Source organism: Aegilops tauschii, chromosome 2 (assembly GCF_002575655.3).
Source record: "Aegilops tauschii subsp. strangulata cultivar AL8/78 chromosome 2, Aet v6.0, whole genome shotgun sequence".
In the NCBI taxonomy this organism is placed as follows: domain Eukaryota; kingdom Viridiplantae; phylum Streptophyta; class Magnoliopsida; order Poales; family Poaceae; genus Aegilops; species Aegilops tauschii.
The window spans coordinates 221,252,064-221,264,612 of NC_053036.3; the positions used below are offsets into that span (position 1 = coordinate 221,252,064).

Below are 12,549 nucleotides of genomic sequence, written 5' to 3' on the forward strand. Positions count from 1 at the left end.
TACCCCTGGGGGTTGACCTATAAAACCCCCCAGGAGCCCTCATGCATACGGGCAATCAACACACACACGCATCCACCCACTCACACGTCTAGCGAGCAACACCCGAGGAGAGGGAGCAGCCTAAGCCTTGGCCCGACCTCCTTCTTCCTCCATACAGCTCTAGGAGCAACTCCGTACTGTTACATATAAACCACACTCAGCAGGACTAGGGCTGTTATCTCTCCGGAGAGCCCAGAACCTGGGTATGTCTTGCCTCCAGCGCTCGCTCATGCCGACCTCGCCTCTGGAGCCCACCAGTGCCCTCGAGCCTCCTCCTATCTTTAGCCATCCCTTGGCATCTGCCGTGCGCCCACCATGACAGTTGGCGCCCACCTTGGGGCAGCTCGAGGTCCTGGCCGGGAGCATGCTTCAGACGGGGATCTTCTCCGACTCCGACGAGCCCGTCACACTGGCGGACAATGTCATCGACGCGCTCGCCGCCTCCTTCGCCATGCTGCGCATCTCTGACGCGCCTACGGACAACGAGTACCCCCGCGAGGTACTTAGCTTTTCCGACTCCTCGCTCTCCATCAACAACGGCGCTCCTGCCGGAGCGATGGACCTCTGCGTGGAGGTCTTCGTCACCGACATCGACGCCTCCTCCTCGTCGAGCGCGGCAAGGAAGGCCGCCGAAGCTAAGGCCGCGGCGGTTAGGGCCGACTCGCTCAACCCGCTGCGCGCCACAATGCAGAGCCTCCGCGTCCCCATCGGCACCGACGTCGACGCCTCTAACATCGCCGAGGCCCGGACTCGCCTCAACGAGGATCGCCAGTGCCTGCTGGACCTCACCGAGACACTCGCCGCCACGTAGCGTCGCCTTGACTCTGCCCAGCTGGAGCGCGATGCCGCCTACGGCTTCACGCCTGCCGCCCCCGAGCCAAGCCGGGTCGCCGACGTGCGAGCCCGGGGTGGCGCGATCGGGCGCCCTTTCGGTACCCTCCCTCCCGTCTATGAGACCCCCGTGAAGAACATGCGTGCTGCCCAGGCGGCCGCGATTGGCCTGGATCAGCTCGCGGGCGAGGAGCTGCAGGATCGCTTCAAGAGGGTGAACGACCTCCTCGTCGCGGCCAACGCACAGCAGGACCGCCTCAACCAGCTCGCCAGGCCGGCCGGATCCGGCTCCGTCCGAGTCGCCGGACCCGGCGACAACCAGCATACGGCGTCTTCTCCACCCGGCGAGGCGCACTCCGGCCGCACCCGGACCCGGCGCAACCCCGCCCCGACGGTCGCTGGCGGCTTGGCGGACGAGCCGGCCTCGGAGGCCCGGCGCCGCCTCGACACACTGCTTCAACCCAGCCGGCGTCCGGCTGCAGGCGACCCGGCCCCCCGCAGCGCGGTCATCGACCGGCTGGGCCCGCGCACCATCGACGACACCGACGCTCACAACCGCCTCGACCGATTCGCCCTCTCCCAGGAGATGGAGGAGACCGGCCCCGTCGGACCGGCGTGCTTCGGGCCATGCATCCGGGGCGAGCCCTTCACCAAAGGGTTCACTCTCCCCCACGACACCCCAAAGTACAACGTCACTGTGAAGCCGGAGTACTGGCTCACCGACTACACCACCGCCATCGGCATCGCCGGCGGTAACCACCGCCTCGCCGTGCGCTACGTGCCTCTCATGCTCCAGGGGTCGGCCCGCACCTGGTTGAACAGTCTGCCGGCTGGCAGCATCAACGCGTGGGTCGACTTCGAGCAGGCCTTCATGCGCAACTTCACCGGCACCTACAAGCGACCCGGCCGCCCCAGTCAGCTCGCCATGTGCGTGCAGGGGCCAACGGAAACCGGCCGCGAGTACCTTGCACGCTGGACCGAGCTCCGGAACAGCTGCGGGGGCGTCCACGAAGTCCAAGCGATCCAGTACTTCATCAACAGGTGCCGAGACGGCACCCTCCTCAAGCACAAGCTCTTGCACTCTCAGCCGGCCACCATGGCCACGCTCATGGTGACGGCGGACAAGTACACCAACGCCGACTCCGCCATGAAGATCCAGGTGGCACTGGATGAAGTCGGCAAGGCCAAGCCGGTACCACCTACGAAGCCGGCAGATGAGGGGAGTCGGCAACAGCACAACCAACAGAACAACAAGCGCAAAGCCGATCAACCGGCTCAGCGCTACGACAACCGGCTCGTCACGGCCGCCGAGCACGCGCCCGCGACCGACCCGGCCGCCAAGCGCCGGAACACCGGCAAAACGACATGGCAGCCCGCCATGAGTTTCAAGGAGATGCTCGACACTCCCTGCAAGCACCACAGCGGCGCGAGGCCGTCCACGCACACGCTCCGATAGTGCGCCATCACCAAGCGCATCATGAGGGGCGACATCCCACCGCCTCCGGCTCCGGCTCCGGGAGCAGGGCAGCCGCCTCCGCCCCCACCTCCCTCTGGCGGCGCGATGCGCGATGACCCCTACCCGGCCCAGAACGCGACCTACGTCGTCTTCACCAGCCTCGGCGACGACAAGCGCAGCGAGCGCCTCCTTCGGCAGGAGGTGAACACCGTCATCCCGGCTAGGACGGAATACATGCATTGGTCGGAGCGCCCGGTCACCTGCACCCGGGAGGACCACTCGGCCGTCATGCCAAACCTGGGTGGTTACGCCCTCGTTCTCGACCCCACTATCGCCGCGCCCCGGTGCACGTGCAAATTCTCCCGGGTTCTCGTCGACGGCGGCAGCAACATCAACATCCTATACCGCGACACCATGACCAAACTCGGCCTCGAGGCCAAGTACCTGGAGCCAACCCAGACAATCTTCCACGGCATCGTACCCGGCCTCTCCTGCTCCCCGATCGGCCAGATCCGACTCGACGTCCTGTTCGGCGACAGCAGCCACTTCCGACGCGAGCCGATCTGGTTCGAGGTGGTGGACCTGTCCAGCGCGTACCACGCGCTGCTGGGCCGGCCCACGCTCGCCAATTTCATGGCGGTTCCCCACTACGCCTACCTGAAGATGAAGCTGTCGGGTCCAAAGGGCCTCATCACCGTCACCGGCGACTATCGCAAGTCCCTGGACTGCGCCCGAAACGGCGCCAAGCTAGCCGAGTCGCTGATCGTAGCCGAGGAGCGGCGCTAGCTCGACCGGATCGTCGCCCTGGCCCAAGAAGCGTCGACTGCGCAGATCCCGACCGAGGAGCCGGCCGATGAGGCCGCGTTCAAGCCCTCCAAGGAGACCAAGAAGGTGAAGCTGAACCCGGAAGACCCCAACTGCAGCAAGTACGTTGTCGTGGGCACCCGCCTCGACAGCAAATAGGAAGGCGAGCTCGTCGACTTCCTCCGTGAGAATCAGGATATTTTTGCATGGACCCCCAAGGACATGCCGCGAATCCCAAGGAAGTACGCCGAGCACAAACTCCACGTCCGCAAGGACGCCAAGCCTGTCCGTCAACCCCTATGATGTTTTTCCAAAGAGAAGAGAAGGACCATCGGTGAAGAGGTCGCCAAGCTCTTGGCGGCCGGCTTCATCATGGAACTGTTTCACCCCGAGTGGTTGGCCAACCCAGTCCTCGCCCTGAAGAAGAACAAGACCTAGCGCATGTGTATCGACTACACCAGCCTAAACAAGGCCTGCCCCAAAGACCTGTTCGCCCTCCCGCAGATCGACCAAGTCATCGACTCCACCGCCGGGTGCGAGCTCCTGTCCTTCCTGGATGCTTACTCCGGCTATCATCAGATCAAGCTGGACCCGGCCGACGCCTTGAAGACATCCTACATCACGCCCTTCGGGGCGTATTGCCACATCACCATGTCGTTCGGCTTAAAGAATGCCGGCGCCACTTTCCAGCGCTGCATGCAAAAATGCTTGCTGCCGCAACTCGGCAGCAACATCCACGTCTACGTGGACGACATCGTGGTGAAGACCAAGCAGCACCTCAGGCTCCTCGACGATTTGAAGGAAACCTTCGCCAACCTGTGCGAGTACAAGGTCAAGCTCAACCCGGAGAAATGAGTTTTCGGAGTCCCGACCGGAAAGCTACTCGGCTTCCTCATCTCAGAGCACGGCATTGAGGCAAACCCGGAGAAGATCAAGGCCACCGAGCGCATGCGCAAGCCGGCTCGGCTGCGCGATATCCAGAAATTCACCGTGTGCTTGGCCTCGGTCAGCCGGTTTCTCAGCCGACTGGGCGAGAGGGCCTTGCCCCTGTATCAGCTGATGAAGAAGACGACGCCGTTCGAGTGGAACGACCAGGCGGACGAAGCTTTCCGAGATCTCAAGCGCATGCTCTCCACCGCACCAGTCCTGGCCACACCGGCCGAGAAGGAGCCGCTGTTGCTCTATATCGCCGTGACCTCGCGGTCGGTCAGCACGGTGATGGTGGTCGAGCGACCAGAGAAGGACAAGGTCCAAGCCGTCCAGCGTCCCGTCTACTACCAGATCAAGGTGCTCTCCGCCTCGAAGCAGAACTACCCGCACTACCAGAAAATGTGTTACGGCGTGTACTTCACCGCCAAGAAGCTAAAACAGTACTTCCAAGAGCATGTCATCACCGTGGTCAGCACGGCCCCTCTCGGCGAGATCATCGGGTGCCGGGATGCCTCTAGCCGGGTCGCCAAGTGGGCACTCGAGCTGGCCGGCCACACCATCCTCTACGAGCCCCGCACCACGATCAAGTCCCATGCCTTGGCCGACTTCCTTGTCGACTGGACCGAGACCCAGTACCTGTCGCCGCCGCCGGACTCGATGCACTGGTGCATGCACTTCGACAGTTCGAAGATGCGACTCGGCCTAGGGGCCGGCATCGTGCTGTCCTCCCCCAAGGGCGACCGACTGAAGTACGAGCTGCAGATCCACTTCGCCGCCTCCAACAACGTCGCCGAGTACGAAGCCCTTGTGCACGGCCTCCGGCTTGCCAAGGAACTCGGCATCCAGCGCATCATATGCTACGGCGACTCGGACCTGGTGGTACAGCAGAGCTCCGGCGAGTGGGACGCCCATGACTCCAACATGGCGAGCTACCGCTTCCTCGTCCAGAAGCTATCCGGATTCTTTGCGGGCTGCGAGTTCCGCCACGTCCCGCGCGCAGAGAATGAAGCGGCCGACACGCTCGCCAAGATCGCCTCATCTCGGCAGTCCGTTCCGTTCGGCGTCTCCCTCGAGCATCTGCACAAGCCGTCCATCAAGCCATCTCCGGACTCCGAGTCCATCCACGCCCTAGACGACCCGGCCGCGCCTCAACCCGGCCCGGGGACTGCTCCAACCGACCCGGCCGCGGCTCAACCCGGCCCGGGGACTGCTCCAACCGACCCGGCCGCGCCTCAACCCGGCCCGGGGACTGCTCCAACTGACCCGGCTGCGCCTCAACCCTGCCCACGGACTACTCCGACCGACCCGGCCGCGCCTCAACTCGGCTCGGGGACAGCTCCAGCCCGGCCAACCACACCCCAACCCGGCCCTGGGGCCGCTGAACCCGGCTTGGGGGCTGCCACCCCGGAACACGTCGTGATGGCCGTCCTCGCCGGGGTCGCGGCACCATCCTGGGCCCTGCCCATCTCGGAGTTCCTGGAAAACGGGGTCCTTCCCATGGATGAGACCGAAGCCCGACAAGTCAGCGCCGAGCGTCTGCCTACATCATCATCAACAATGAGCTCGTCAAGCGCAGCTCCACCAGCGTGTTCGAACGCTGCGTCGAGTCCCCACAAAGAAAAGCAGTTGGCCCGAATCTCGGAGGCTACACCTAGTGGGTGCGCTGGCGCACCCCCACAAAGGAGAAAATGATGAAAACAAAAGCAGAACGCAAACGAAAACTTACAAAGACGGCACGCTCCAGCTCCTGCGTCGCCTAGACCTCGGCCTGGGCGAAGGCCTGAATACGGTCCGTCCGCCCTGCAGGCGGCGGGTCACGGCGGCCATCGCCGCCTCCTCCTAGCTCGGAGGACCGAAGGGGACCTCGCTGCTCCCGCTCCGTGACGGTCGCGGCTCGGCGACCCGGCGCCCTCCGCACCTGATTTCCAGGGCGTGCTCTCCACCGGCCGCCTCCCCTGAAGCCGGCGACTTCTCCGGCACCCTCTCCGGCACCGACGCCGGCTCGATTGGCGGAGCGGCTTGAGGCTCCACCACCACCGGCGGCGCCTCGCTCGCCGGCGTCCGGGACGCCCCCTCCGGCGCCGCCTGCACCGCCTCCTCCAAGATGGCATCGCCATCGCCTCCATCGGCCCCTTCCCGCTCGACCATGTCGGTTCGTGGCGGGGTGCCGTCCTCGACAACCACGACCTCCCGGTCTAGGTCCATCGCGTCCGCACGGCTGCCTTGGCCGTGCTACCTTCCCGACACTGGCGCGAAGACCGTCGTCGCCGCCATCGTCCCCGCCGGCATCTCCGGCCACGCCAGCCCCTCGCCAGCTTCCGCCCACGCCGTCGCGGCGCTGACCCAGGCCTAGGTCGACGCCGCCTCCGGCTCCGCCTGGGCCCGGTTCTGGTCCCGCCAAGCCAAAGCCCTCGGCATCGGCCGGGTCCAGACCAAGGTCCGGGTCCACTGGCGCCTCCTCCTCGTCCCGGTCAACGGTGCCGGATCGGCTGCTCCTGAACACGGAAGCCTTGGCGTACGCGGCATCCGCCGCCCCCATCGCCAGCGAGATCGGCGACCTGAAGCACAAGACAAAAACAATTACGCCGAGTCGAGCGGAGCCGCTCAGCAATTTGGCTCGAACAAAAAGGGTCACTTACCCCGGCACCACCAGAACGGCGGGCCTTGCCGCCCTCTCCGGTGGAGCGCGGCGCCTCCTCTTGGCGGGCGGCTTCGCACCTCCAGCCGGGCCCGCCGCGCGTTTCGCGGTTGGAGCCCGTGGCGGAACGCTGTCCTTCCCGTGCGGGCGCCGCGCTACCACCGCCCCCCGAGACGACCCTGCCCCGGCCGCGCTGCCGCCTCCTCCACCCGGCACCGCTACATCGGCGGCTCGCGTCAGCATCCCCAAAGCCGTCCCACGACCGACGACTCAAGAAGTATGAACAAGACTCACCTGCTCGGCGCCCTACGCCCGTGTCGGCGGCGGCCGCCTCCCCTCCACCATGGGCCTCGGGCTCCTCTGAGACAACCCGCACCACCTGCGCCCGCGCCTGGTCGTAAGGATGCCGGATGGCATTTAGAAGCACCTCGCACGTCGCGTTGGGACAAACAAGAAGATAAGCAACAGCGAAGTACGGCGACCAGGGACTCACCAACGGTGCCGGGTTCGAATCGCTGTACGAGGCCTTCCCGAACTCCCAGTCCACCCCCAAGTTGGCCTGGAGATGTCGTTGACCCGGCGCGCAACCTGGTCCGCCGCCAACCGCATGTTCGCCATGCGGTTGGGATCTTGGAGCGCCCGGTCACCTGCACCCGGGAGGACCACTCGGCCGTCATGCCAAACCTGGGTGGTTACGCCGTCATTCTCGACCCCACTATCGTCGCGCCTCGGTGCACGTGCAAATTCTCCCGGGTTCTCGTCGACGGCGGCAACACCGTCAACATCCTATACCGCGACACCATGACCAAACTCGGCCTCGAGGCCGAGTACCTGGAGCCAACCCGGACAATCTTCCACAGCATCGTACCCGGCCTCTCCTGCTCCCCGATCGGCCAGATCCGACTCGATGTCCTGTTCGGCGACAACAGCCACTTCCGACGCGAGCCGATCTGGTTCGAGGTGGTGGACCTGTCCAGCGCATACCACGCGCTGCTGGGCCGGCCCGCGCTCGCCAAGTTCATGGCGGTCCCCCACTACGCCTACCTGAAGATGAAGTTGTCGGGTGCAAAGGGCCTCATCACCGTCACCGGTGACTACCACAAGTCCCTGGACTGCGCCCGAGACGGCGCCAGCTCGACCGGATCGTCGCCCTGGCCCAAGAAGCATCGGCTGCGCAGATCCCGACCGAGGAGCCGGCCGATGAGGCCGCGTTCAAGCCCTCTAAGGAGACCAAGAAGGTGAAGCTGCACCCGGAAGACCCCAGCTGCAGCAAGTACGTTGTCGTGGGCACCCGCCTCGACAGCAAATAGGAAGGCGAGCTCGTCGACTTCCTCCGTGAGAATCAGGATATTTTTGTATGGACCCCCAAGGACATGCCGGGAATCCCGAGGAAGTACGCCGAGCAAAAACTCCTCGTCCGCAAGGACGCCAAGCTTGTCCGTCAACCCCTACGATGTTTTTCCAAAGAGAAGAGAAGGACCATCGGTGAAGAGGTCACCAAGCTCTTGGCGGTCGGCTTCATCATGGAAGTGTTTCCGCCCGAGTGGTTGGCCAACCCAGTCCTCGCCCTGAAGAAGAACAAGACCTGGCGCATGTGTATCGACTACACCAGCTTTAATAAGGCCTGCCCCAAAGACCCGTTCGCCCTCCCGCGGATCGACCAAGTCATCGACTCCACCGCCGGGTGCGAGCTCCTGTCCTTCCTGGATGCTTACTCCGGCTACATCACCATGTCGTTCGGCTTAAAGAATGCCGGTGCCACTTGCCAGCGCTGCATGCAGAAATGCTTGCTGCCGCAACTCGGCCGCAACATCCACGTCTACGTGGACGACATCGTGGTGAAGACGAAGCAGCACCTCACGCTCCTCGACGATTTGAAGGAAACCTTCGCCAACCTGTGCGAGTACAAGGTCAAGCTCAACCCGGAGAAATGCGTTTTCGGAGTCCCGGCCGGAAAGCTACTCGGCTTCCTCGTCTCGCAGCGCAGCATTGAGGCAAACCCGGAGAAGATCAAGGCCATCGAGCGCACGCGCAAGCCGGCTCGGCTGCGCGATATCCAGAAGTTCACGGGCTGCTTGGCCTCGGTCAGCCAATTTCTCAGCCGACTGGGCGAGAGGGCCTAGCCCCTGTATCAGCTGATGAAGAAGACGACACCGTTCGAGTGGAACAACCAGGCGGACGAAGCCTTCCGGGATCTCAAGCGCATGCTCTCCACCGCACTAGTCCTGGCGACACCAGCCAAGAAGGAGCCGCTGTTGCTCTATATCACCGTGACCTCGCGGTCGGTCAACACGGTGATGGTGGTCGAGCGACCAGAGAAGGACAAGGTCCAAGCCGTCCAGCGTCCCGTCTACTACCTGAGCGAGGTGGTCTCCGCCACGAAGCAGAACTACCTGCACTACCAGAAAATGTGTTACGGCGTGTACTTCACCGCCAAGAAGCTGAAACAGTACTTCCAAGAGCATGTCATCACCGTGGTCAGCATGGCCCCTCTCGGCGAGATCATCGGGTGCCGGGATGCCTCTGGCCGGGTCGCCAAGTGGGCACTTGAGCAGGCCGGCCACACCATCCTCTACGAGCCCTGCACCACGATCAAGTCCCGGGCCTTCGCCGACTTCCTCGTTGCCTGGACAGAGACCCAGTACCTGCCGCCGCCGCCGGACTCGATGCACTGGCGCATGCACTTCGACGGTTCGAAGATGCAACTCGGCCTAGGGGCCGGCATCGTGCTGTCCTCCCCCAAGGGCGACCGACTGAAGTACGTGCTGCAGATCCACTTCGCCGCATCCAACAACGTCGCCAAGTACGAAGCCCTTGTGCATGGCCTCCGGCTTGCCAAGGAACTCGGCATCCGGCGCATCCTATGCTACGGTGACTCGGACCTGGTGGTACAGCAGAGCTCCGGCGAGTGGGACGCTCACGACTCCAACATGGCGAGCTACCGCTTCCTCGTCCAGAAGCTATCCGGATTCTTTGCGGGCTGCGAGTTCCGCCACGTCTCGCGCGGAGAGAATGATGCGGCCGACACGCTCGCCAAGATCGTCTCATCCCGGCAGTCCGTTCCATCCGGCGTCTCCCTCGAGCATCTGCACAAGCCGTCCATCAAGCCGTCTCCGGACTCCAAGTCCATCCACGTCCTAGACGACCCGGCCGCGCCTCAACCCGGCCCGGGGAATGCTCCAACCGACCCGACCGCGGCTCAACCCGGCCTAGGGACAGCTCCAACCGACCCGGCCGCGCCTCAACCCGGCCCGGGGACTGCTCCAACCGACCCGGCCGCGCCTCCACTTGGCCCACGGACTACTCCGACCGACCCGGCCGCGCCTCAACTCGTCCCGGGGACTGCTCCAGCCAGGCCAACCACACCCCAACCCGGCCCTGGGGCCGCTGAACCCGGCTCTGGGGCTTTCACCCCGGAACCCGTCGTGATGGCCGTCCTCACCGGGGTCGCGGCACCATCCTGGGCCCTGCCCATCTCGGAGTTCCTGGAAAACGGGGTCCTTCCCATGGACGAGACCGAAGCCCGACAAGTGCAGCGCCGAGCGTCTGCCTATAGCATCATCAACAACGAGCTCATCAAGCGCAGCTCCACCGGCGTGTTCCAACGCTGCGTCGAGTCCCCACAAAGAAAAGCAGTTGGCCCGAATCTCGGAGGCTACACCAAGTGGGTGCGCTGGCGCGCCCCCACGAAGGAGAAAATGATGAAAAGAAAAGCGGAACGCAAACTAAAACTTAAAAAGACGGCACGCTCCAGCTCCTGTGTCGCCTTGACCTCGGCCAGGGCGAAGGCCTGAATGCGGTCCATCCGCCCCCACAGGCGGCGGGTCACGGCGGCCATCGCCGTCTCCTCCTGGGTCGGAGGACCGAAGGGGACCTTGCTGCTCCCGCTCCGCGACGGCTGCGGCTCGGCGACCCGACGCCCTCCGGAACTGAGCACCAGGGCGTGCTCTCCACCGCCCGTCGCCCCTGAAGCCGGTGCCTTCTCTGGCGCCCTCTCCGGCACCGACGCCGGCTCGGTTGGCGGAGCGGCTTGAGGCTCTACCGCCACCGGCGGCGCCTCGCTCGCCGGCGTCCGGGACGCCCCCTCCGGCGCCGCCCGCGCCGCCTCCTCCAAGACGGCATCGCCGCCGCCTCCATCGGCCCCCTCCCGCTCGACCACGTCGGTCCGCAGCGGGGTGCCGTCCTCGACAACCACGACCTCCCGGTCGAGGTCCATTGCATCCGCACGGCCGCCTTGGCCGTGCTCCCTTCCCGACACCGGCACGAAGACCGTCATCGCCGCCACCGTCCCTGCCGGCATCTCCGGCCACGCCGGCCCCTCGCTAGCTTGCGCCCACGCCGTCGCGGCGCTGGCCCAGGCCTGGGTCGATGCCGCCTCCAGCTCCGCCTGGGCCCGGTTCTGGTCCCGCCAAGCCAAGCCCCCGGCATCGGCCGGGTCCAGACCAAGGTCCGGATGCACCGACGCCTCCTCCTCGTCCCGGTCAACGGTTCCGGATCGGCTCCTCCGGAACACGGCGGCCTTGGCGGACGCGGCATCCGCCGCCGCCATCGCCAGCGAGATCGGCGACCCGACGCCCTCCGGAACTGAGCACCAAGGCGTGCTCTCCACCGCCCGCCTCCCCTGAAGCCGGCGCCTTCTCTGGCGCCCTCTCCGGCACCGACGCCGGCTCGATGGGCGGAGCGGCTTGAGGCTCTACCGCCACCAGTGGCGCCTCGCTCGCCGGCGTCCGGGGCGCCCCCTCCGGTGCCGCCCGCGCCGCCTCCTCCAAAACGACATCGCCGCCGCCTCCATCGGCCCCCTCTCGCTCGACCACGTCGGTCCGCAGCGGGGTGCCGTCCTCGACAACCACGACCTCCCGGTCGAGGTCCATTGCGTCCGCACGGCCGCCTTGGCCGTGCTCCCTTCCCGACACCGGCACGAAGACCGTCGTCGCCGCCACCGTCCCCGCCGGCATCTCCGGCCACGCCGGCCCCTCACCGGCTTGCGCCCACGCCATCGCGGCGCTGGCCCAGGCCTGGGTCGACGCCGCCTCCAGCTCCGCCTGGGCCCGGTTCTAGTCCCGCCAAGCCATGCCCTCGGCATTGGCCGGGTCCAGACCAAGGTCCGGATCCACCGACGCCTCCTCCTCGTCCCGGTCAACGGTGCCGAATTGGCTCCTCCGAAACACAGCGGCCTTGGCGGACGCGGCATCCGCCGCCGCCATCGCCAGCGAGATCGGCGACCTAAAGCACAAGACAAAAAACAATTACGCCGAGTCGAGCGGAGCCGCTCAGCAATTTGGCTCGAACAAAAAGGGTCACTTAGCCCGGCACCACCAGAATGGCGGACCTTGCCGCCCTCTCCTGCGGAGCGCCGCGCCTCCTCTTGGCGGGCGGCTTCGCATCTCCAGCCGGGTCCGCCGCACATTTCGTGGTTGGAGCCCACAGCGGAACGCTGTCCTTCCCGTGCGGGCGCCGTGCCGACACCGCCCCCCGAGACGACCCTGCCCCGGCCGCGCCGCCGCCTCCTCCACCCGGCGCCGCTACATCGGCGGCTCGCGTCAGCATCCCCAAAGCCATCCCACGATCGACGACTCAAGAAGTATGAACAAGACTCACCTGCTCGGCGCCCTGCGCCCGTCGGCCGCGGCCACCTCCCCTCCACCATGGGCCTCGGGCTCCTCCGAGGCAACCCGCAGCACCTGCGCCCACGCCCGGTCGTAAGGATGTCGGATGGCGTTTAGAAGCACCTCGCGCGTCGCGTCGGGTCGAACAAGAAGATAAGCAATAGCGAAGTACGGGGACTAGGTACTCACCAATGGTGCCGGGTTCGAATCGCTGTACAAGGTCTTCCGGAACTCCCAGTCCACCC

At 65.6% G+C, this 12,549-nt stretch overlaps 1 protein-coding gene across 1 annotated transcript; it reads left to right on the plus strand.

Moving 5' to 3' along the window:
- The first annotated feature begins 4,255 nt into the window (after positions 1-4,255).
- On the plus strand, positions 4,256-5,903 carry LOC141040897 (uncharacterized). Its single transcript, XM_073507012.1, has 4 exons — positions 4,256-4,417; positions 4,490-4,777; positions 4,892-5,175; positions 5,867-5,903. The coding sequence occupies exons 1-4, from the start codon at positions 4,256-4,258 to the stop codon at positions 5,901-5,903; spliced, it is 771 nt and encodes a 256-aa protein (XP_073363113.1).
- Positions 5,904-12,549: the final 6,646 nt, after the last annotated feature.